Source organism: Leuciscus leuciscus, assembly GCF_965113295.1.
Source record: "Leuciscus leuciscus genome assembly, chromosome: 7".
NCBI classification, from domain to species: domain Eukaryota; kingdom Metazoa; phylum Chordata; class Actinopteri; order Cypriniformes; family Leuciscidae; genus Leuciscus; species Leuciscus leuciscus.
The window spans coordinates 25,974,316-26,001,924 of record NC_138731.1 but is presented as its reverse complement, the minus strand read 5'-3'; the positions used below and the strand labels follow the sequence as shown (position 1 = coordinate 26,001,924).

Below are 27,609 nucleotides of genomic sequence, written 5' to 3'. Positions count from 1 at the left end.
CTGGATGAAATATCTCTCTCTAATAGAGTTGGTCTTTGTTTCACAAAGTACCGCAGACTTTTCCTGGGAATCTTCGTCATTTTAACACCCAGATGTGTGACCTCAAAACTGTCCTTAGCTTCCTCTAAGCAAAGTTAAGTCAGTAAAATCATAACTAGTAACATTCAACATAGTAAATAAAATAAAAAATTGGACATCTTTTCTGGAAAATGGACCCCAGAACATATTGATAGGTCTGTTTATTTAAACTGTATAAAGCTTTCTGAGCTCTGTGTACCTCCTAGAGTAAATGATAAACCAACTACTGAGAAGAGAAACAAAGGTCATGTTATTTTGAAAATAAAGACAAGCCCACTTTCAGTACAATTACTAAAGTCAGCATGTAATGAAAATTCACCCTATTTATTTTCTAAATGCATGTTATTGAAATTATTGTGAACGATTCATTAATGCATACTTTTATTTTTTACACATTTTTATTGACCTCATAATTCATAATTCTTTATATCATAATAAAATAATAATAAAATAACAGACCTCTCTCTGACACGAATTCATACGAATGACCTACCCCTGCCCCCGCCCCTAAACCTACCCATTCCGTGGGTTTAGACAAATCGTACAAATTCGTACGAGTGAGGTCGTACGAATTCGTATGAATTAGCCATCTTTTTATCATTCGTACGAATTCGTACGAATTGGTTGTGAGATAGCGTTGGCCACCCCCCTTACAATCAACTGCAAGCTCACATTCAGATCAAATTCAATAATCCGTTATATTCAGATGTACGTCACAATTTGGAAGAAAATATCTGTCACTATACTGTTACATCCCAACTTCAAAGGTGCATTCCTTATTGTTCCTCATTAAAAAGATTTACAAATAAACGTAACAGTAGTGTAACAAGGTTTGTAACTGGTGAATGTTAAACATAACTTTAATAATAAAATAAACATAAAGATCAAAATGAAAGAAAACTAAAATAAAGCACCAACATAAAGTCCATGCCTGGGGCCTCATTTATAACCGTTGCGTACGCACAAAACAGGCCCTGAAAGAGGCGTACGCCACTTCCGACGCATAAGTTGTGATTTATAAAAACAAACTTTACGGGAAAATTTGCGCACCTGCACGCAAACTCTGACCCATGCGTACGAACGTTTTGGAGATGGAGCAGTTTGGCGACACCGATGGTGAGCTGGAGTTAGTGTCTTTTTGGTCACTTTTAGACAGAAAATCTAAAGAAAATTAAACATATACAGAAAGATGATACAAATATAATTTCACTCACCAAGCCTGTCACTTGAAGCAAATATCCATTCTTAAATGTCCGCGCCAGCGAGCGCGTTGGGCCGTTTAGTGAAACTGACGCAAATAACAGTTTAAATAAATAAAATAATGATTTATTAAACTATGTTTTACTTCTGATATAAACATTTAGATTAAATATGCCATTCAAATTAATGGAGTTAAACATTTAAACATGAAATCATTACAGAGAAGTTACAACATTTTTTATATTCAATCAATAGAAATATTTGCTGTGGATGCGATGTTTTTGAACATTTTTCCTGCGGCGTGCTGTGTTTTAATGTTTTAACCACAGAGATAATTGCTTATCATGGTAATACCAGATTGTCTGAGAAAATAGTTTCGTGCAAATAATGCCCAAGGCCTATCTGTTTCCATTTAAAAATATAAATCAATTAAAAATACAATTCGGCCAGTGGAAGATTGACAAAAACTTTCTCTGAAATGCATTTGATTTGATTTATGTATTCAAAAACAAGGCAAGGATAGGCAACTACTTGATTTTTATTAATGTAATGTGTCTTGTACCGTTAAACGTCATCACGTGGATGTATAATCATATGCAAATGATATGCAGATGAGGATCTGCATAGTAAAACTAGGCGTTGTAAGCTCCATATATGGTTATTTCGGGGTGGAGACGCATGTGCGCACAATCTTCCGCTGACTGGGATTTATAAAGTGAATTCTGCGCAGGTTCTGGCGAACGAATGGTTTTATAAGTCAGAATTTTTTTTTGCGTACGCCATTTTGGGCTTTCGGGCGCACGTACACTTTTAGTAAGGTTCCTACGCACAGTTTTATAAATGAGACCCCTGGTCCTCTCAACCTTCACTGTCGTCATTCCTCCTTTTATGCTTACGGAGCTCCTCCTTGTGCCTCGAGACCGGTATGGTTTATTAGCACTCGCACCACTGGCCTCACTCCATTCCCACGGCTCTCTGCCCCACCCTGCTTGCCACAAGTAGTTTTAAAAATCTCTTTAAATCCATATACACTAAGCTGAGATTGAGACTACAGTTGTATAAGTAAACTAATAGATTGATTGGATTGTAGGAAGTTGGAAGTCGAGAACTAAATGGACATTTGAATGGCAGTTTTCAGTCATTTGTGGGAGATATTTAGAGAACAGATGTTGCATTTGAATTGAACAAAAAAAAAAGTTAAATAAATTATTTATAATAAACACTGCAACATTTGTCCATTTTGATTTAATGGTGACTTGAAGAATGCTAAATGTCCTATGGTTTTAGCTGGTAGGGAAGTTGGAAAAGTTTGATTATTCAGAAGGACAGTTGTTTTTGTCTCACATTTTTTTCATATTTTGTTTCCATTCAGTGAACAGAGAGGCAAACTGTTGAAATCTATTTAGGACTTGAAGCTGAAGTGTGGAATTTCTGCACCACTAGCTTCACCGAACCAAATTGCAAAAATAATGATCGGTTTCAAATAGAAAATCTTGCTACAAACTCACCACTGACTGAGCCAATGCTGCTACGTTGGATGCTGAAACAAATAGAGTGATGTTTTGACAACACCACAAAACAGAAATACTACACATATTGGGAACATCATCCAACAAATGGCTTACTCTGCTTTAAATTGGGATAGTAGAATGTATTTTAATTACACTCTTCACCTTTAAATGGAGTGTACACAGTAATGTGTGGGATGGGGAGTCTTGAAATTTCAGGCTAATATATACTTATCTTCTCATTCTACAGCAGAAATACTTGATATAGTGGATGTTAAGCAAGTTATAAAAGATCTTTCTAAGTCACACTCAGCGTAGAGCCATAACACCCCAGGACGGATTAAATCTCTGCTAAATTTGCCATGCAAACACGAGGGAGCCTGTCTCGCCTGGAGGCGTCCCCTTGTTAGCCTCGTTAGTGAAATCCGCCAGCCGCTGTGACATGGAGGAGGACATCTGTGCTGCGTGGCCAGATCTGAAGAACAGCTTCTTTTTTTTTCACAGCCAGCCATGAAACCCGATGGGTTGGACCTGAAAGATGATGAGGGCCACAGGCATTCCACCCTCTCTCTCACTTCTGCCACACAGACCCAGGGCAGAGCAGACCCAGCAGCGAGACATTTGCTTTCATCACCTTCCCAGAAGTGGAGCTAATCTTGCCCAAAGCCGGCTTTTGAAGCGCACTGGTAATTGTCTCCCGATAGGATGGGCAGCAAAACCAGGAGCCAAAATGAATTCCAGTCCCTTCAGTTCTTGGGTGGGAAACGCATTAAGCTGATAATTTTCCAGCTTGAATTAATGCAAATTTCTCATTGTTGCTATGCCCAGTGCCCAAACTGGAGAACTACCAAAGCAATGGCATTTAGCTCTGATCGGAACATTTTATTCATGGGGACAACCAATGATCTGGCTCTCATCCGTTAGCCTCTAACACATTGGATAACTAGGTAAGCCGTCCTAAATAGTCTACTTTTAAGGTTTGGTTATATTAGGCACACATAAGGCACACAATTATGTGTGCAAAAGCAGGTCCGTTGTCTTATATCAATAGTGTAAAGATATGTAAAACACTGCTCACACAAAAGTCACTTATAAACGAAGCAGCATGACTGGATTTCTCCTGTGAAAATTTGCTGAACAACTTTAAATGTGACTTCATCAGATCTTGAAGACATTAGATATTTGCCTACCATAAGACAGAAGACACCTAGACTACTGTTTCCTTTCCTAATTTGAATGCAGAACTTTGCATGCTGAATTGGTTGATTCTTCCGCTCCCTTTAATTTCACTAAGGTAAAATGAACCACAAAAGGCCCATCACCTCCCTGGGCGTAGCTCTATAGTACATTGTCAAAACCGCAGGAACGGAGGTCTTTGTCTTATCTGTGAGGTGATGAAGTGTCAGGGCAGGCCTTCGTGTTTCATGTTTAGAATTAACAGCTCCTTCGATGTCTGTCAGGAAATCACTCAACTGTGGCCAGCTGCCTGTGCCAAACTGAGAGTGAAAACAGCCACTAAACGCCTGACTAAACTCTCTGACTAAAGACACTACTTTCCTCTCACTCTTTGTACTATTCATCATCCTTTTAAAAGAGCAGCTTAAAAATGGACAGACACAGGTGCACCTGAAAACTAGAAATCCATCTCATTCAGGCAATCAGTCGTTCTAATGTTTTCTAATGCACAATTATTTGGCAAGTTGTATTTTTGAGGATTCATTTTAATATTGAATTATCTACAGTGCTCTCAGTGAATCCAAAATATGAATAAACCTCAAACCTGAATATTTAAAAGTGAGGTTTTGGCTTTCTAATGAGAATATATATGTGCAGAATTATTGGGCAACTGTTAGTGTGCAGAGTTATTGTGCAACTAAATGAAAAACAAAAATTTTCCCACCTCACTTGTTTATTTTCATCTGGTAAAGTGAGAATAATAAACAACTCAAAATGTACTCATAAGGATTAAGAATGTTGCAATAATGAAAATATGATCCTCAACATGACGGGATGTAGACTCCAAACTGTATTTTGGAGCTCTCCAACTCTCCAAACAGAGTTGTTTGGAGTATGACCAGCTATTGCAAAAAAGTATTGGAAAATTTCAGGGAATGCCATATTTAAAGTCATGGAAATCAGAAGTCATGGAATATCACTGATAACAAGGATATAACTATAGCTATACAAAGTACTGTCAAATTTGCACTTTCATTCCATACATTCAGAGTTTCATTACATATATTCACACTCTCATTCTATATATTCAAGTTTCATTACATACATTCGAACTCTCATTCTATATATTCAAGTTTCATTACATACATTCGAACTCTCATTATATAAAGTTTAATTCCATTTATTCAGATCCATTCAATATAGTTTCACTTGATATATTCACACTCTCATTCCATATTATTCAGAGTTCCATTCAATATATTCAGAGTTTCATTCCATATACTCAAAAATTCATATTATAAATACAATAATTTCCTACAATATATATAATTTTGCTTTTGACACAGCTCCAATAATCAAACAGGGTTTCTAACCTTAAAATTAGTGTTTGCAAGTGCAATATCAAATAACTATTGTTTTAAACAAAATATTTGCCAATGGTCAGACAAACAGTCAGTCCCAGTCAAAACCACTGGTTGAGCCAATGTTGCTTTGCTTGACTGGCAGGATGCAATGTTTTGTTATCATAAAGACAGTGTTTTCTGGGAAATCAACCTTGGTAGTAAAATTTAAGCCCAAATCCTGCTCTGTATCCTGAGCATTAAAAGCTAAGCAGCTTCCTCTTAAATAGCCCATTGCCAATGAGGACATTGACAATAGATGATAACCTGAGGGAGCTGAAGAGCAGCCTCAGCTTATAATGAACCTCTAACAAACCATGCAAACGCTCAGTCCTAGTTAATCAACATATTTTAATTAGATACATTTTTCAATGGTGCAACAGTCACAGTGAGCAAGAATAAGGCCACCGCATAGTCGAAAGTTTATGTAGTATCCTGTAAAAATGCCTAATGGTTTTCACACTGTTTTACATATTTTCTGCTCCTCAGAGAAGGAAAGAATGATAATTCATTCCCACAGTCCTAAGGCAGGGGTGTTCAAGGGAGCCCAAAGGAAATGTTTGGTGGTCCTTGTGAAAGTTTAAATAAATAAATATTTATCATGGTAAGGACAAAAACATTGGGAACTGTGATATATTATAATTATCCTGACATTAATATATAGCCAATGTGCACATGATAAATAAAAAATATATTTGGGAAGGATCATTTGGGTGTCTATGGATTTTTGTTTTGTTTTTTTTGAAGGTTTAAAGTACAACTGACCTGCTGTCTTCACAGGAATATATTTTTATGTTTTAAGCTCAGAATGACTTGTAGTAACCATTTATCAGACTTGGGATTGTAAAAAGGAAATATTGATCATAACGTTATTTACTATGTCTGCAATGCACAGATCCACATCAAGAAAGGCCTCAAAACAGCCTTGAGTGAAAGCATGTTGTGAGCCCATCAATAAATCTCTCATTTACTGGTCAGGATTCTTCTCAGATTCTATACTACCTCTATACACTACCAAGGCGATTCAGACCTTTAAATCCTCCTCTTAAACAGGTTTTATGATAGTAATTTCTATCAGACTTGAGAGAACTAGCCACTGTATTTCTGCACTGTATTGCTGGTGATGTGATTGCTTTGCAAGATCATATAAGAAAATTGATTGAGGAGGCTTGTGTCAAGGCCAAAGGATGTTCATCAGCATTCCCAATGTGATGAAGAATCGTTCTATAGAACCAGAAACCAGAAACTGACTTGTACTGATTTGTACCTTTAAGGTGTGCCCACATTAGTGAAGTTTCATTGAAATTTCATTGGCAAAAAGGGTCCATTGTCTAATGTCAATAGTGATGTGTGAAGCAGAACTGACTAAGAACTCGCTTTCAAACCAAGAAACGTTCTGTTAAATAATGCGACAAATTCGCATAAGCAACTTGAACCTTTTGTGAAATCTGCATGGGGAAATGTTTAGGCTTCACCAAAACGTCTCGGGTTACGACTGTAACCCTTGTTCCCCGAGAAGGGAACGAGACACTGCGTCGTCGTCGTGACGACACTATGGGAACGCCCCCAGCGTAACGCATCTGAAGCATGAATGAAATCTGTCCAATCCTGATTGGTGCTGCGTCATGACGTAGTAGATGACGGCATGCCCGGAAGATACAAAGGGACGCTGGCTCAAACACACGTTAGCTTTTTGCTCTTCAGCTAAAGCGCTCTGTGTTCTTTGAGTCTTATTTGGTGTTGTTTGTCCAAGTTTTCACAAGCATTATTATCAATGGCAAGCGAGCAGTTTAAAAGGTGTGTGCACCCGTGTCCACGTTTCATTTCGGGCACGGACACACACCTCATGTGTGTGCATTGTCTCGGCGCGCAGCACGCTAGAGCGGCTCTCGAGGGAGCCGCTTGTAGCGAGTGTGACCGCTTCATACACCCGCTCAAGAAGAGCTGGTGGAGGTTTTGACCCGCGCTGTGGCCAAATTAAATATAAATTGGCCACAGGAAATGTTTAGGCTTCACCAAAACGTCTCGGGTTACGACTGTAACCCTTGTTCCCCGAGAAGGGAACGAGACACTGCGTCGTCGTCGTGACGCATCTGAAGCATGAATGAAATCTGTCCAATCCTGATTGGTGCTGCGTCATGACGTAGTAGATGACGGCATGCCCGGAAGATACAAAGGGACGCTGGCTCAAACACACGTTAGCTACTTTGCGATGAAGCAAGCGCTCTGAACGTGGTAGGTGTGGCGGCGAGACGCAGTGTCTCGTTCCCTTCTCGGGGAACAAGGGTTACAGTCGTAACCCGAGACGTTCCCCTTCGAGGGAACTCGCACTGCGTCGTCGTCGTGACGACACTATGGGAACGCAATGCCCACTATGCCACACCGTAAGCACGCCACCCTAGTGTGAAGCTGGGAGACCAGGCACACTTAGGACGCGATCACTCTGGCGCCAGGCGTCACAGGGAGTTGCAGACTATAAAATCTTATGAAGGTGTGTGGAGTGGCCCACCCAGCCGCTTCGCAAATATCTTGAAGCGAGGCTCCAGAAAGGAGGGCTACCGAGGAGGCCATGCTCCTGGTAGAATGAGCCCTCACAGCTATAGGTGAAGGCAGACTGCGCACCTGATAAGCCATGGCTATAGCCTGAACAATCCAATTACTGATTGTCTGCTTGGATGCAGGCAGCCCTTTCTTGGGTGAACCAAAGCACACCAACAAGTGGTCTGACTTCCTCCACTGAGAGGACCTCTCAAGGTACACTCTCAGGGCTCTGACCGGGCAGAGCAGGTGAAGTCTCCCATCTTCCGCCGTCACGTGAGGTGGAGGATGGAATGCCTGAAGAACCACTGACCGTGCCACATTAAATGGCACCTTGGGCACATAGCCCGGTCTAGGGTGTAAGATGGCCTTAACTCCGCCAGGGGCAAACTCCAGGCAAGTTGGCATTATAGCCAAGGCCTGGAGATCCCCCACTCTCCTCAGAGAGGTGATAGCAAGGAGAAAGGCCACCTTAAGGGTCAGGTTCTTTGCCTCAGCCGACTCCAGTGGCTCGAAGGGGAACTCAGCCAACCCTTCAAGTACCACCGCCAGGTCTCAGGTTGGAACTCTGGAGCGAGCCGCAGGCCTCATCCTCCGAGCCCCACGGAGGAAACGTACAACCAGATGGTGCTTCCCCAAAGGCCCCTCACCTATAGGCGAGTGGAAAGCCGCAATGGCAGCCACATACACCTTAAGTGTGGACGGGGTAAGACCGGCGGAGAAACGATCTTGGAGGAACTCCAGTACTGAAGCCACTGGGCAGTTAACTGGGTCCACCTCACGCTCTCTACACCAAGTGGAAAACACATTCCACTTCAGGCTGTACAGTCTCCTGGTAGAGGGAGCCCTGGAGCTGAGTAAGGTCTCGACAACATCTGCTGACAGGCCAGCCTCTAGGTACCGAGCCCCCTCAGGGGCCAGACCCAAAGGTTCCACAGCTCTGGCCGGGGGTGAAATATTGTGCCCCCTGCCTGAGACAGCAGATCCCTCCTCAGAGGGACCTGCCACGGGAGGCCGTCTAGCAGAGCTATAATGTCCGAGAACCAAACTCGGGTCGGCCAGCGGGGTGCTACTAAAAGTAGACTGATCCCCTCTCGGCGAACCCGCTCCAAGACTCCCGGGAGCAGAGCGATCGGGGGAAATGCGTACAGACGCAGCCTCGGCCACGTCTGCATCATGGCATCCAGCCCCAGCGGAGCTGGATGTCTGAGAGAGAACCACAGTGGACAGTGGGACGTCTCTTGAGACGCAAAGAGATCCACTTCCACCGGGCCAAATCTCACGCATATGGCTTTTACCACCTCTGGGTGGAGTCGCCACTCCCCGGGCCTCCCTGATTTTGGTCCCCGGGGACGTACATCGCTCTGAGAGACGATATTTTCCCCTGGGACCACAGGAGGATCTAGTGTGCCAATCTGCATAGAGGGCGCGACCTCAGACCCCCCTGGTGATTCAGATACGCGACAACGGAAGTGTTGTCCGAGCGTATCAGGACATGGTGGCCGCGGAGGTCTGGGAAAAAGCTCCTCAGAGCTTTGTAGACCGCCAGCATTTCCAGGCAATTGATGTGCCAAGAAGAGTGCCGGGTCTCCCACAGACCTCTCGCAAAGCGGCCGTCCATGACCGCGCCCCAACCAGTAAGGGAGGCATCTGTTGAAACGGTTTTCCGGCAACATGATGCTCCCAGTACTGGTCCCTGGGACAGGAACCAAGGTTTCCTCCATATGACGAGAGAACGAAGGCATCTGCGCGTTACTCTGATCATACGGAACGGATTTCCCCTCGGGGAAAACCCCTTGGCTCTCAACCACCACTGTAGGGGTCTCATGTGTAGCAGGCCAAGATGTATGACGTTGGACGCTGCTGCCATGTGCCCCAGCAGTATTTGAAACTGCTTCACAGTGAGGTTGTGGCCTAGCTTCACTCTGGAGACCAACGCCTGTATGGAACCCACCCGAGCAGGAGACATTTGTGCCCGCATCGTCGTGGAGTCCCATTCCACTCCCAGGAACGTAGTCCTCTGGGAGGGCGTCAACACGCTTTTCTTCGTGTTGAGTCTCAGCCCCAAGCACCTGATATGAGCGAGAACGACATCTCGATGTCGAACTGCCATATCGTACGACTTGGCTAATATTAGCCAGTCGTCGATGTAATTGAGTACACGAATGCCCTGGAGTCTCAGCGGAGCCAGCACTGCATCCATGCACTTGGTGAAGGTGCGAGGGGAAAGAGCTAGGCCAAAGGGAAGAACCCGATATTGGTACGCTTCGCCCCCGAAAGCGAACCTCAGGAACTTCCTGTGACATGGAAGGATGGAGATATGGAAGTATGCGTCCTTCAGATCTATCGTGACGAACCAGTCCTCGAACTGGATCTGACTCACGATGGCTGGAATTGTGAGCATCTTGAACCTGAATCTCTTCAGAGAACGATTCAAGTGCCTGAGATCTATTATTGGACGCAACCCCCCATCCTTCTTGGGAACTATGAAGTACCGGCTGTAGAACCCGGACTCCCTGTCTGGCAGAGGAACACGTTCTATGGCCTCCTTGACCAACAGGGATTGAACTTCCTGTTCCATAACCCGAACCTGCTCTGGGCCGACCACAGTCCAGACCACCCCGTTGAACTTCGGGGGAGGGGAGCTGAACTGCAGTCTGTAACCCAGCTCTACAGTACGCAGGGCCCACGCAGATATATTCGGAAGGCATGACCATGCGTCGAGGCTGGCCTCGGGTGTCAACCGAGCCTCGTTCCCGACCCCCTGAAGCGGCTGACCGGCAGGGAGCAGTCGAGAATGATTTTCGGTGTGCGTACGCGTTCGCTGCCCAGCCGCAGGTCTTACTTGAGGCGGCTGGAGCGGCGTGCGTGCGCGGGAAATCAGTGTGGCCCAAAGCGTACTGGACGGCGGGAGCACAGCACTGATTCCCCGAGAGCTCCGGGACGGAGGCGACCTCAATCGCTCCATCCCGGGGGGGACAGCTCTCAGCGGTGCGGCCACGCCTAGGACCGCTTAGAGGAAGCCTTCTTCGCCTGAAGGACGGTCCTCAGATCGACCTTAGGCTGGGAGGGCTTACCTCGAGAGCGTCGCCTCCTTTGCCAGGCTCCCTCAGGAGGGGCGCGGGCGGCGACACTCTCTTTCTGCACCTGACGGTGCAAGGAGCTGGTAGACAGCTGAGACTGCCCTTTTGCGGCAGTCTTCCCCGAAGAGCTAGGACGGCGAGGGAGGTACTGATGGAAGGCAGCTGACTGCTTTTTCACCTCCTGAAACCTCTCGACTACGGAATCAACCGCGCCGCCGAAGAGGCCAGAAGGCGAAATCGGAGAGTCGAGAAGAAAGTGCTTCTCCCTCTCCTTCATCCCTGATAAATTTAGCCAGAGATGTCTCTCTACGCATACCAGACCAGCCATAGAGCGGCCGATTGCACGGGCCGTCTCTTTGGTAATGCGTAGAGATAAATCAGTAGCCTTCCTCAGCTCCAAAATATCATCAGGGGAAGGACCCTCGCCTTCGTCTAGCTCTTTGAGGAGATCAGCTTGATAAGCCTGCAATACCGCCATGGTATGCAGGCAGCTACCAGCCCGCCCGGCCGCCATAAAAGCTCTGCCCACCAGAGAAGATGTTTCTCGGCATGGCTTGGTGGGCAATACCGGGGCCTTCAGGGAAGATGCGGCCTCGGGAGAAAGATAGCTCGCGAGAGCTTCCTCTACCCGAGAGATCTTCCCATAACCGTGCTCAGCCGCCCCCAGTACATTAGCGAAATCGAGCACTGGGGGATTGGAGAGCCTGGCTGAATAAGGTTTGTCCCACGACTTGCACAACTCATTGTGCAAGTCAGGAAAAAACGGAAGGCCCCGGCGTGGAGGCTGAGCCCGGCGCTTAAAGAACCTCTCATCCAGTTTACTAGATGGCTGGACTACAGGTTCTTCCTGTGGCCAATTTATATTTAATTTGGCCACAGCGCGGGTCAAATCCTCCACCAGCTCTTCTTGAGCGGGTGTATGAAGCGGTCACACTCGCTACAAGCGGCTCCCTCGAGAGCCGCTCTAGCGTGCTGCGCGCCGAGACAATGCACACACATGAGGTGTGTGTCCGTGCCCGAAATGAAACGTGGACACGGGTGCACACACCTTTTAAACTGCTCGCTTGCCATTGATAATAATGCTTGTGAAAACTTGGACAAACAACACCAAATAAGACTCACAGAGCACAGAGCGCTTTAGCTGAAGAGCAAAAAGCTAACGTGTGTTTGAGCCAGCGTCCCTTTGTATCTTCCGGGCATGCCGTCATCTACTACGTCATGACGCAGCACCAATCAGGATTGGACAGATTTCATTCATGCTTCAGATGCGTTACGCTGGGGGCGTTCCCATAGTGTCGTCACGACGACGACGCAGTGCGAGTTCCCTCGAAGGGGAACTCCTGATTGCATAGATTCCAACTGAAATGACTGTAATTTTGGCAGTAAAAAAACTCACAGAACAACAGTAAATGCGACTGAACCTTTATACAGAAATATGCTTTAAACCATTGCTGGATAGTCAGTTAAAATGTTAGAAACAAACACACGCACACGCACACACACACACACACACACACACACACACACACACACACACACACACACACACACACACACACACACACACACACACACACACACACACACACGCACGCCTAGCATCCTTAAACAATATATAGCCTAGGCCTAAGCAAAAGAAGCAACATTTTTATTAGAGTTAAGTTTTCAGACAATATTGAATTAAAATGTTCTCGCGCTGTTGCAAGTCATATATCATAATCTAAACAAGGTTTATCCTAAAAAAACAAGAAGAAAAAACATTACTGTGAGAAAAATAAATTCAATATATTTTTTTTTGTAAACAATATCTTACTTCTTTGCTCCTCAATTAATTTATCTTATTAAAAAAAGAAAGAAAGTTTTTACATGTCAGTGACTACGTTTACATGCAGCCAATAACCCGTTCAAAACCGGGATATTAGCAATAACCCGGTCGCGCACGGCCATGTAAACACCGGCAAAAACCCGGATATGCTCATATCCCGGTTTTTAAAAACCCGGATATTATCCCTGGGGTACCCCTTTTCTAACCCGAATATTTGGTCATGTAAACGCGTATCGGCATATCCCCATCAAAAGGAACATTGATTTGTGTTCTGCGCATGTTCTATTCGCAAGGAATCTTGGTCTTTTGAGTAGAGATGGCGCATACAAAAACCTGCGTGCAGTATACCGGAAGTAAACAAGAAGTAGAGGTAAACATGGCGAGACACAGCACAGCACCACACTTTTGGAGCGAGGAGGAAAGCGCAAACAAAGGCGATCGCTATCTGCCCCGAACTATTCATTATCCGCGTGCTGCTGCTGTTGTTGTTGTCTTTGGATACAGGAAGAAGAATCGGAAATGACGCACATTGCGTCTTAACGTTGTCCGTACGTCCAGACGCTAACCGTGCGTCGCCGTTTACATCGGGATATTGCCAGTTGATTACAAATTCCATGTATACAGGAGTAACTCTCTCTGCTCACGCATGTAAACGGGTTATTCCGAATGTTTCAGAAACCCAAATAGTGACCTTAACCCGACCATAACCCGATATTTGACAGCATGTAAACGTAGTCATTGTTTCCCCTTACCGTTTATTCCAGGTAATTCTTGACATTTCTTTTATAAATTAGCAAACAACCCAATGTAAATTAAGAGAAAAAAACTACTTATATTTAAAGTACTTCAGTTATGTAGTAATTTTAAACCTGATGGCCATGTATATTACTTGAATAATTACATTTTGGGTTAGAAGTGAGTTATTCATTGAGTAGGCCAGAGCTGAACTCTAGGTAAACTAAGACTAGCATAATGAGGTTAATCACATCAAGCTATTGCATCGATTTACATCATGCAACACACATGCAACTCACTGAGCAGAGAAAGGGCAGACACCAGGACAGCACAGGTGCAAGGATATATTACACACTGGTCATTATAGCTGTAAATTCACAACCATATACTGGGTTGAGATGGCGGAGACAGAATGAGGAAACCACATGCTAGTCTCTCTCAATTCCTAAAAGAAAAATGAGACAGGGAAGGAAACAGGAGTAATGGATGTGACTAATGGAGTGATATTTTAGCATGTCTTGGAGGAGGAGGGAGGGTGGGAAACGTGCTGAAAGCTTGTGCTGTTACAATGAATAGAGGAGAGAGGAACAGCTTTCTGTTATTGAGCTTGGCAGTCTCATAAGGGAATGGAGGCTGTAGAAAATGTTATCCTGCCTCACCTCAACACAGCTCTGCTGACATTCTCATCTCTGTTGAGGATTATGTAACAGCAAACGGTATTACACAAATAAATATCACATTGATATTTTTGAACCTCTAACCTCACACCTAACCACTAAACACAACAATATCTTATATTTTATAACCAGTTCACACCAAGAACATTAACTATAACGAGAACTATATTATCATCCATTCCAAACCAATGGACGATAACTCTTTGTTTATTATTAACACCAGTTATGTTGTCTGCCACTTTAGATGCTCGAGCTCTTTAAAGTCATGTAATTCTGATTGGCTCATAATGAGTGAAAGAATCAATGGTTGTCAATGATTTTTATCATTCATCAGCTGGAAAATTAGTTCTTAAAGTGATTCCAGCAATACAGTTCCTCTGTGTTGTTATCAGTATAGTAGTGTGGACTTACCTATTCTTATAGAATTAGAATGATTATTAAAACTTTATAGTTATAGTAATAATCACCCTTGGTGTGAATTGGCTTCAGTAAAGTTTGGCATCTGTAAGATTTTTTTGAAAGTTTTCATCATACTCCAGTCTTCAGTGTCACATGATCCTTCAGAAATCATTCTAATATGCTGATTTACTTATTTCAACAGTTGTACTGCTTAATATTTTTTGTGGAAACTGTGATACATATTCTTCAGAATAAAATAAACAGCATTTATGAAGAAAAGTTTTTTGTACTATTAAAAATGTTTTACTGTCATTTTGATCCGTTTAATGCATCCTAGAATAAAAGTATAAATTTCTTGCTGACCCCAAACTTTTGAACGCTAGTGTACCTCAACTAATTGTCTGAGGTCAAAAGAAAAGGCCACAATGAGTGAAAGAATACCTCAGAATTTAAAAAATGTAATAGCATTTCTTGTAGGAACAGCAACAGTGGTAACATACTGTGCTAATCCACCCACAACCGTTTGAATTTGGTGTTTATTGGTGCACTAGTTTATGAAAGATTGTTGGATTGAAAGAGGATCCACCCCAACAGCTGTGCAACTTAAAACACGAGCAGCTTGCTCTTCCACACCATTCCATAGCCACACATCTCTCTTTACTTCTCTAACACCCTCACTTCCTCGCCAAAATCTCGGAAAGACCTTGTCTGTAAGTGGCCAATAACAGTAATTTACATCATACATTGACGGCTATAGATTTGAAATGGCAGTGGTTTATTTTTCTATTCTGGTCATAACAGGTCAGTTGGGTTTGTCAGCATCTATAAACGTTTGACTCTTTAGACCCTTACGTAAGCTGGTGTGAATTGCCCTTGAGAAACCGTACGCACATCAGAGCGAATCCAACATATTCCTTTGAGCGGCGACACAATGAATCCGAATGGCCTTTGCTGCCTAGATGGCTTCATTCATCATCTGGATATGTCTCACAATGCCATGTGCCATAATCAAAGCTGCATAATTATTATTATGATATTCATTTCTAAAGATGGCACTTGCCCTTAAGAAGGTCAGTCTATCATCTTTGGGACCAGGACATCTAATCTTTGCGAGCTGCGAAAGTGTGAGAAATAGATTGAGAATCGCAGAAAAATATGTAAGAGAAGGAAATTGCAAATGACCCCCAGGTCACTCGGCCACAGATACAGTTATTCAGTGGCCCAGAAATCAGATTGTGGTGCTGAGGGGGAGGACAAATCAAATTGAGAAAGAGGACCGGAGGCGACACAGTGCACGTCTATGAAGATAAGAGGAATGTGGAAATATCCACAGGGACCTAAACCTGCGTGTACAGAAAGGGTTTTAAAGTTTTCAGACTTTCCATTGCGAGTTTATAAGTATACAGACATGACATTAAACATACATTGCAGGTAAAGGATTAGCCCTGTTTCACACAGCAAGCATCCGCAGCACGTATGTGAAGCAGCAGCATGACTGCAACAGCAGGCCCTACCTGCATATACTACTGCTTTTTTCAGATTGCTTTATGATACCTTCTTTTGAAAGTGCTTTTGGGCCTCTTCTCTGTAGTAGCAGTTATGTTAAAAGTTTTTAATGAAAAACTGCTGTAAAAAACACACTTCCCTTCACTGTCAGAAATAGGGGTACAGTAGGAGTCCATTTCTGTCCCCCAAGGTACAATCTACACTAACGTACCCCATAGGGCTTATTATTGGACCTCAAGGAACATATATGTACCTTTTTGAGGGTCAAAAAGCATTAAAAGGTACATATATGTACCGTTTCTTTTAAAGGTTAAGGTACAATATTATACCCTTGAGGGTACAGCCCCAGTGACAAGCCATTGTACCCCTAAAGGTACAATTATGTACTTTATTTTCTGAGCGTGTTGTCCATGCTCTGCTCCATCATCAGCACAGTCCGCTGATGTCTGTACACACTGTGCAGACAGATTTTAGCGCAGCGCATGTGCAAGTGATTTCAGTGCTCAAAAACAAAAGGTCCTATAGGTAGTGCACATGCACGAAACACATCTATCTGCTCATTTGTGCGCTAGACTGAGTGGAATGTGGAAAATGTTGAATTACACTGAATTAACTTTTTGTATGTAGACCTACACAGATCTGCCATTTTCTGTATACTTTCTGTGTAGCAAAACATATCATTTTAAATTTAAATATCATTTTATTTTTAATTATACAAAAATGGCTCTTATAAAAACAAATAAAATAAAAAGTAATACTGCTTTGCAGGAGCATTATGAAAGGTAAAGTTTCCCCAAAATCCTGTCATTTACTCACCCTCATGTTGCTCCAGACCCTCCCCAAACTTTAAGAAGGGCAACATTATTATGGCGAGCAGGACGAGGCAGAGGGCTGTGAAAGAATGGCGCGAGGCCAGTGGCGTGATTGATAATGAGCGACACCTGCGCGACGCACCGGTCTTGTATCTCTCACAGAGGAGCGGAAGAATAAAAGGAGGAGCGACGACAGTGAAGGACGAGAGAGTTCAGGCCTACGCTAATCAGTAATCATGCCACCAGCCTCGCGCTGTTCTCTCACGGCCCTCTGACTCGTCCTGCTCACCACAATTATACATATGTGCTGTATACATGCAGCTGATGAGACCATATAGGGTTAAAATTGCAATAAAATGGAAGTATAGTCAGATCTTTTTTTCTGTATTGTGAAAAATGAATAATAAGAAAAAAAATTAGGTTGGGGACTTGGTTACGGTGGACCGGTAGTGCACAACACAACGATATTTAAAAAGCCACAACACAACGAAATCAAGCCACAACACAACAGAGAGAAGAGAAGTGTTGTCAATGGAAACAAGCCACAACAAAGGTTGAAAGGTCAAAAAATTGGTTTCTTCAACAATCAAATTGGCTTGTCTGCTCATGACTCCTCCCAAAAAGCAAAAAGAAAGAACTCCTTGACAGTCTATCACGTTTCTGTCAGTTTCAACACATCTTGACAAGTTTGTTGCCCATTAATGGACGAATACATGGGTACAATCTGTAACTAGAAACAGAAAATCTACCAGCAGCTTTCTAACATCCTTCTGCCTTCTGTCGCTGCTGTGAGGGTCATCATGACCACATCAATGAGTTTAAGCTCACTTGTTATTGGGGCTAGTCATGAGATTCTCGCACACACACACACACACACACACACACACACACACACACACACACACACACACACACACACACACACACACACACACACACACACACACACACACACACACACACACACACACACACACACACACACACACACACACACACACACACACACACACACACACACACACACACACACACACACACACACAGAGTCCCGTGGGAGCCTTAGTTAAAGAGCTCTTCACTATTCCCCTCTCTGTGCTTTTCTGCAACTGATTTCCTCAAACAATCTGGTGTGTCTCTCATTTTGTCTCTTTCCTGCATGGCCCGAGGTTGCATTTGCCTGGGATTTGAGGCTGAAGTGGTAAACGCTCCTATCTCACCCAACCATATGTCACGCATCTCGCCTCGAAAGAATACCACTCCCTCTCTCCTCTCTCTACACTCTCAGATTCCCTCATTCAAGCTGAGAGTCAGTGATTCTCTGAGAGAAAAAGCCTTTTCAATGAGTTTACTAATGGGCATGTGCTCTCATGAGCCAGTCAAGTGACTGCGGGTCCACTGAGGTTGATTATAGACAGCTGGTTGAGAACAGCGCCTGGTTTTGTCAGTAATAATATATAAGGCATCCGCTGTTGATTCTCCAACATTCTTCTGGAGGGACATATAAGGCTGTATGAATCACAAACAGGAAACTGCTAAATATTGCTGCAAAGATACAAACTCTTTTTAAGCTGTATTTCATACATAACGCTGATCAGTGTCTATGCAATGCTCTTTCAACAGGCTCATTATTTAACTGAAGACAGCAGCTTCATTAGCTAACTGCATTGCATCCGTGTTTTATTTAAAGAAAAGCTAAATATTGTAGCTGAAATCTAAATTGTGCAGGTTTGTTAATCATGTTTCTCAAATGAAGCATATTTTTTGTAGTGGCCTTAGAGGCCCTGTTTATTAAGATGCGTTTTGGTCGATTTGATCACAAGTGGATGACGCTAAATACAAATGTAAACAGGGTCTAAAACATTTTGAGCTTGTGCACTTTCTACCACTTACAGAGGTAGTCGAAACCGCATTTGACCGGATTGCTTTCATAGTGTAAAGGCTCATGTGGTGAAACAGCCACAAAAGACTGCCTACTCTCTGTCTATTGACTTAATGCCTGAACATTATGGGAAGCGTGCTAGCCGGACGGGATTTAAACTTTTGAAGATGAAAAGCGTACCAAGCACAACGTTCTCTCACTATTATTTATTTCTAACACGCACTCACCATGTGCGGTGTTGTCTTGCGGCTGTCAGAGCAGAATTTTCATTGCGTGAGCTTATTTTGTCCATTAGATCAAAAGATCTGGAAAAAAACCCATATATTTACCCACCCATAGATCCTACCCTCGAATAAATCGGGACAGAAGTGGTCGAAAGTGTACAAAAGAAACGGATTAAAAACCCAGGTGTAAACGGGTATGTGTCTCCCTCGTCTTCTTGTGATCCAATCGACCAAAACTCATCTTAATACCAGGTTTAAACAGGGCAAGAGATAAAACATTTTTGTATGTATACAAGATGAACGTATTCTGGCCTGTCGCTGTCATTGAATTTTAGGTGACAATTATCAGTATTTTTGCTCAGACAAGAGCATATTTTCTAACTGTAGATGCAGAGTCAGTAGAAACAGAATAAAATGTAAAGATAATTTGAAAAACTAAAAAAATGTTTTGGTCATTTTTAAACCATTGCAAACAAAGATGTCATCAACCATAACAATTTACTTATGTTCCAAAATCATAAAATCAACAGCTAAAATTCTTCTTATTAAATTAATATAATAAAATATTGTAAACCATAACCATCCTGGCACCAACTGAAAAAACAGTCCATCACTGGTTTAGTAACCTCTGCTGGTCCATTAGAGCCACAATGTGCAGACTGTCCTTCATTTAACAATTCCCAATACAAAACAATGTCAAGATAAGGGGTCAATGCAAGGTGAAAGCACATGCAGATGTTGTACTGAGGTGAAATAAAGACCAACAAACGTTTTCATTGCTATTTTTCCCATCACATTCTGGGGGATTTGGATGTGAGGGTTTTCAGAACAGAAGATAAATCAACATTTTGGCTTGCTGTTTTGTTCCTCTGAGGAACACATACACACACTCACTCAGCGTTTGTCCTGTAGCTGGAAAACATCTACAACCCCTCTGGTTCCAACTTCGTTTCATCCTCCTCCAAAAACAAAGCAAAGTCTTGTCCTATTTCCCTTATTTATTCTCTCTCTTCTCTCGGCTTAGCTTCTTCCCTCAGATGTTTCGATCTACAGTATCTTTGTCCCTGTTTGATGATTTAATTATCTCTCTTTCAAAATAAAATAAAAAATGAAACAAAACATAAAAACTTAAAATGTCACATCAAGAAGTCATCAATTAGCACTTCTCCGTCTTCAGGGACACAGAGAGCCAGCTTATACCCCATTGTCAACACACAAGAGTGGATGGCTTGCTGGGTTCTTTGAAAATGTATTCAAATTCCAAAGCCTCTAATCTAAAATATAATCTTGTAACATATCACAGTTTCTGATCTGTGGCAAAACTTAATCACAATGCTTTTAGAATGACAAAAAAAAAGCTAAACAGAAAAGCATATAGAGTAATAAGATGGGGATGATGACAAACAGCATTGTCATTATTTTGAACACAAACATTTTTCTTGAGACTCATGAAACCCTTTTCCAATAGTCACTTGTATGTTTGTTTTTTAGTTACTTTTGGAGTACAATAAAAAGTCAGTATTTCTTATTTTTTGAGTTCTTTTGAGTGTCAGTTTTCATTATTTTAACAGTCTGCACACAAACATCAAATGATCAAATCAAATGAAAGAAAGATGCGGAGTGAGAGTATATTTCAAGTGCTAAGACATCTATGAGGTTCAGTTTTTAATAGTTTCAATATGAAATATCAATTAAAATATCACAAATACAGAGCACTTCCGGGAACATCAGAATAAATGAATAATCAATGTTAGAAATGTCATCTTAAAAATGTATAAAGATCAATGGTGTAATGAATGTCAGGAAATGTCAGCCCTAAACCTTGTTGAAACTTAAAATAATTATCCTAGATAGGCTACATTTAAAATATTCTAATCTGTTTTGATGGGTATTTTGATCTTTCTAACAATATTGAAATACTAGAAATATTTCAATCAGTTTATTTCCACACTTCAGGGAATAAACAGGCATACTCAATTTTTTTTTAATATATATATATATATTTTTTTTTACTTCAAACTCCTATGGGTGTGGACAATGTAATTCAAATTCCATCCCATTTATTAAAAGGGAGGCTATTTAAATTTGGTCCAACCCTGTTTTGAACATTATTCATATTGATCATGATATATGATGTCTCTTTGCATGTTTGTCCTCATTTCATTGCAGCATCTATTACTAGTCAATAGCATGCCTTTTAATGTAATTAGCCTCATTATAGATTGCACCTCATTAAAAAAAATTGCCAGGTCATAATATTAGTCTGCTGCAACCCCCACTACTTAGAACTGACCAGCAAGATTGGAAATTTCATCAAGCAAACGGTAGCACAATTTTTTTGGGGTGTGTTTTCACCATTTCCTGATTTGCATAATTCCCCCAGGTGCTAAAACAGTGTAAACAGCATGTGTAAATAAGGGACACTATCAGCTGGCACAATTCACTCATGGTGAATTATCCCTAAAGTGTACTAATACTGATTTCTGTTGATTATTAAGAGCCTTGCTGTATTTTGACTCTCATGTGCTTGTTATGCTGTCGGCTATGTTTTCACAGCTGGTTGTTTCTGATCTAGTAAACATATTCCATATCTCACATTTAGAGCTGGCACACCCATCACCCACTGTCAAACAGTTCTCTGGTGTGCCAGTTGTTAGAAACAGTTTTGGGAGCAACCACAAGTCAACAAATTGGTTTGATGTTTCAGTTGTTCCACATTACTTTCTTTTGATACAGCACATACTATTTATATTCAGATATTGTACAAGATGGGCTATATCAAATATGTAGTCTTTATTAATATACAATTCAAAAGTTTGGGATCAGTAAGATTTTTTTTTAAAGAAACTAATACATGTTTATTGTTCTGCAAGGACATATCAAATTTACCAAAAGTGGCAGTAAAGACAATGTTTTAAAAGATTTCTATTGCAAAAAATGTTCTTTGGAACGTTCTAACTTCTATTCATAAAAGAATCCTGAATAAATGTATCACATTTAACACAAAAGTATTAAGTATTTTCAACAATTATAATTAGACATTTTTCTTGCGCAGAAAATAAGCATATAAGAATGATTTCTGAAGGATCATGTGACCGAACACTGGAATAATGATGCCGAAAATGTAGCTTTACCATCACAGAAATAAATAACACTTTAAAATATAAATAAAAATAGAAAACAGCTATTTTAAATTGCAATAATATTTCACAATATTACTGTATTTACTGCATTTTGATCAAATAAATGCAGCCTCTGTGAGCATAAGATAAATATTTAAAAAATCTTACCAATCCAAAACTTTTGAACACTCACACATGCACACACACATAATGTATACTATGATCATATATCGTACCTTACATACAAAAATATGACTACACACACATTTGTACACCACACATTTCATTGCCAACATACACATACCACAAGACCTAATTTCAGTTCCACATGGTGTGTGAAATTCAGAGCAGATTGCTGTTCTAAATCCCACCAGTCCACATCCAAACACACCCACTTGATAACGCTGCACTCTGTTGTCACAGATCGTGCTGACTGACACTCATTCAGTATAGTGCACAAAACTACAGAATACTTACGAACATTTATGGATGATGTGTCAAAGTTGCTTTCAGCAGAGGTTGTGTTAAGTGCTTGTGCTGTGGAGTTGGCCATTACAGACATGTGAAGGAATATTTGGCAGTGAGATTGAGGGGGACAGCTGTGGGAGAGTGTTCTCAGGGATGATGAGATGTCTGAAAGAGAGAGAGGGCAATTGCTTCACTCCAGTGTGCTCTCAGGGAAACAGTGAGGAAATAGCAGGAGTGTTTCTGCTTTCTGGTCTGAGATAAAGCACACATAAAAGATTACATCATCCAAATCCCTATGTGAATAGTGAATAATATTTGCACTTGGTTTTGTAATGTTAACATAAGCCACACTTTATTTACATAAGCCACACTGCATGTTTACGTTTTCATTAAGACATTATTTTGCATGTTTATTACGTTTTCCTTGTGGTCTCATAACCACAATGTAGGCCAAATGATCAAATGTTGCCATAATGCAAACAAAACCTGACCCCCAGGTTTTTGCTATTAGACCATATAAAGATAATGTGACCCATTGGCAGCAAGCTGGCACATCTCCAGCCAGCATTGCACGTGTCGATCTGAGGCTAGTGTGGATTTTATGAATCTATGTTGTGAAGTTCCTTCACATTTCTGTAAAAAAGCAACAGAAGGTTAAAGCTTGAATGATGACTTCCTGGCTTTCAACCAGGTCAGTGGAGCATATTAAAAATAATTCAAAGTGGGAATAATGTAAAAATGACTATTATTTTATATGTGCATCATTGTAAATCAATAAGGATGTGATAGCCAAGCATGGCAACATACTCAGAATTTGTCCTCTGCACTTAACCCTCCAAGTTAGTGCACAGATATTAGGAGTAGTGGTATTGAGAATCAAACCCACGACCTTCAGGTTACAAGTTTGACTCTCTAACCATTAGGCCACAACTGGCCCACATTAATCTGTTAATCTGCTGATTGAGTCTCCATACACAGCTGTCAGATGTGCAGTCAACTTTTCTAACGCTTATGAGTTTTAAGTGCTAGCTCTACACTATAAATTAGGTCCTGGCAACTTGATCCTGGTGCCATTGTAGTCACAATACATATTGCATTGCACATTATAACACTGAAAGGTATGGAGTCAGTAATATTTAAAGGGAAAAAAATCATACTTTTGTATTCAGCAAAGAAGCATCATATTGACAGTAAAAACATTTATAATGTTACAAAAGTTTTTTGTTTCAAAGAAATTATGCATAATTACATGCAACTAACCCTCAACCAAATCCTAATCCTACCCTAACCCTATAGAAAGTACATGTTGTTAATTAATATTACTCAGGTAATGTATAATTACATTGTAACAATGATACCTTAAAATAAAGTGCAACCGGACTTTTTATTCATCAAAGAATACAGATTATTTTTTACAGTGTTCACAAAAATATTAGAGCAGCACTGTTTTTAACATTAATAATAATAAATGTTTCCTGTTTATTACTGTGAAACTGCTTTGAAACAACCTGTATTGTATAAAGCGCTATTTAAATAAAAGTGACTTGACTTGACAGAAGACTGAAATAATGGCTTCTGAAAATTCAGCTTTGTAATCACAGGAATAAATTAATGCATCCATGGTGAGCATAGGAGACTTCTTTCGAAAACATAAAAAAATCTTACACACCCCAAATTGCTGATACCCAGCTGTCAGCCCTAACATACAGTAAATGTTTAGGTTCTGTCAACTGTAGATCTGATATGTTGTAAACATTATAGTGCTTTGTGGCACACTCTATGGCTCTTATTTATCATTTGTTGACCCTTCTGGCTGTTAATAAACAAAGGAAAAGGCCTTTAAAGACTCTGGACCTTATCGCCCACAGTGAAACAAAAGAAACCCACACAGTATTTCCTTCTCTGTCCACACAGTGTCCACACCCAGTCCTTCCTTCCTGAAATCAAGCAATTGACTTCTATTTGAAAATATCGAATGTATCGTACACTGACGTTCTTCTGTTTTTAGTTTGTAATATTTGCAGGATAAGAAACTTTTGGCTGCTTTAAAAGATGGACTTGACAATGCTACGAATTTATAACTTTGTTTGACTCCATGAAGTTGTGTCAATGTTTATTCCTGCGGCTGAATTAAGAGCTCTCATAAATGTTATAGATGATAATGGGAAACAAGTTTTCACTTTCGCTCTCTAATTTAAGATCACTTTTTTTTTTAACCTTCCCTCATCATGACTGAGTGCTAGAATAAAGCAATTAACTCACTTGTTTTCATTTCAGCTCTTCATTATTTAAAGATAGCAGTGTTAATGTCAGCTGTGTTTAATTATAAGCTTTATGTACAAGCACAACTGGCTTTTACTATTTACACCTGCATGAGTAGCAAAGCAATTTAAATCTACTGTTTTTGCTTTTTTTTTCAATGTTAGTATCTGCTGTAATTATATATATATAATTATAAGACAAATATAGTGTCTACATATGAATGAACTATAGTTTATTTGGACTGCGTAGTGAGGAAAAAGCAGCCAGCAAGTTCCCACCAAGGAATGAAGTCAAGACAATTTAAAAGCATCCCAAATGGCACCTCATGGAATTGGTTGACAGGACCAGAGTATGCAGAATCTAAGAAAAAGGTGGCAACTTTGAACAAGCTAACATATAAGTTTTGATTTTGAGTAATAATAAAGATTGGGCCATTTTATACAAAATTACATCTAGAAAAAAAATAAAAAGACAATCATTCACTAATTCATCCTCATGTTGTTTCAGCCCTGTATAACTTTTTTTTTCTTCTGTGAACATAAAATAGGATACCTTGATACATGTTTTTTGCCCATGCAATAGGTCAGTGGGGTTTAATGTTGTGTTTTGTGTTTTAAAATTTTGTGTCATAAAATAAAGTCATAAAGGTTTAGATCGATGAATGAATTTTGATGAATAATGACGTAATTTTTATTTCGATATGAAATGAACTACCCTATAAGACAAACATAATTCAAAGAGTTGATTGTCAAAGGGTAAAAAAAAAAAAAAAACCCTAGAGATATTATTCTCTGTGTGTTTGGAGTATAATGGAATACGCGTGCAGCTTAAATTAGCAGGGCAGATGTCCTCACAACTGTTTGCTGTTATTTGCTGACCTGGCATGTTTCATCTCTGTCACTCAACACCTTTAAACAACCACAACCCTTTCAAGGACCAGACATGAAAGACCAGATATGAAAGAAAGCCACAGTTTTATATATATATATATATATATATATATATATATACTTTGTTCTGACCATGGGAGAAAAGCTGGGCAGATGTATAGCCTATTAGAACAACTTTTGGACAGTATACTTGCCACCATTTAAAAAAAAAGAAGTATTTACTCATTTAACACTTCACAACTTAATTTACAACTTACCACACATTAAATCTTACATTTAAATCTGCAAAGCAACTCACCAAATTTTCCTTAACAGTTCTGCAACAAGTTCTCCCACAGCCTGCAAGCTTGAAAACCCTTTAGGAACAGAAATACTTCCTCGACTCAGGCTGAGTTGTTCTTTCACTTTCTAACAGGATGGGAATAATATTATGAATCATAGCAGTGGTCTTTTTTTTAGACCCGTTTGGTTTAAATGTATAGCACGTGAACTTCCCCTTTCAGCCCTCTCCACCCTTAACATACTGCTTTACTAATGGTTTCTTGTGTTCGACCTATGGCTGGGCAGGCTCCTCCTCCAAAATAAGGCTCAACCGAACAGACTCCTCCTCAGGAATAACACACAGCTGTTGTCAGACTGAGCTCAGGGAAGGGGGAGACGGTTTGGCTGTGAGGAGGGAAAACAGAGGCAATAGTTATACAAGAGTTCAGATTAAGTTTATGGTGAAATCCTGCATTTTTCGAGAAGGGTTTGTCTGCATCCCTCAGTTCTACAAACCACGCCCTCTCAAGTTACGCCTAATACTACATTATGCCTCCTGCGAAGAAACAAGCATGGATGTCATTGCCTGAAGCAATCTTTTCAAGTCCATTTACTTTTATGTTTTATGCATGAAATGTTTGTAAAGCTAAGTTATATTGCTTTAGAACTAAGCCATCACTACCATCACTTATTGGTGATAGTGAAGGTAAAAAAAGCAAGAAAGTTAAGTAGAAGAAAAGAGGGCAGGCTGCGTCCAAAATCACATTCTTTCTTGAATAGGTTCTTATTTTTAATAAGTAATTACTTCATGACTGCTAAAAAAGCAGGTTCAATATAGTATGAGTTCATCATATGCACACTTAGAGTCTCGCCTGACGTATGAGGTCATCTGGGTACTTCTTACCTGCTCTTTTATGAGTACTGTGAATTTGAACACTACTTTTGTCACATTCTTTTTTTCCGCCTATGCTATTTCGGATGCAGTCGATTGGAGGTGTAACTTCAAGTAGGGCGTGGTTTGTAGTACTGCATACGTTTTTGTTATTTAATTATTAATATTATTAAGTTATAATAAATTATTATTTCATTAAATACTATTAATGAAAAAAAAATCTAACAATAACAATTATGTAAAATAAAATTAATAATGATTCAGTATTTGCTGAGAAAAGCCCATATATTAAGATAATTTGATAATAAATATATATTATTTAAATAATTAATTTTTGTGTGCAATTGTTATTGTTATTTTCTCAGTACTAATAATATTCATAATCCTCTTGTAAGTGTGCACAAATATATTGTGATGTTCAACACTGATGCTGGCCGCATGCCCTTTCAAAATGTACACCTTTGTACCGCATTTACCCAATAAAGGGTATTAATTTCCCTTATTTTACATATTAGTCCCAGACTGTACTTATATGGTACATGCTACCTTTTGAAAGGGTATTGCCCTGGTGACAGTTTTTGTACCTTTTTTCTTAGAACGTATAGAGCACTCGTAGTTTTGGCTTTCCAGTTATTTATTGTATCAGCTAAGACAGGAAAAGAAAAAGCAGT

At 40.7% G+C, this 27,609-nt stretch overlaps 1 protein-coding gene across 1 annotated transcript in view; it reads right to left on the bottom strand.

Annotated features, from left to right (window-relative positions):
• gypc (glycophorin C (Gerbich blood group)) overlaps positions 1–25,979 on the bottom strand; it is a 36,429-nt gene extending 10,450 nt beyond the window's left edge. The window contains exons 1-2 of the mRNA XM_082175702.1: positions 25,918–25,979; positions 22,643–22,798 (exon numbers count right to left, since the gene is read on the bottom strand). Coding sequence (XP_082031828.1) covers positions 22,643–22,727 — 85 coding nt within the window. The 5' untranslated portion in view covers positions 22,728–22,798; positions 25,918–25,979. The remainder of the gene's footprint in view (positions 1–22,642; positions 22,799–25,917) is intronic.
• Between the last annotated feature and the right edge of the window lie 1,630 nt (positions 25,980–27,609).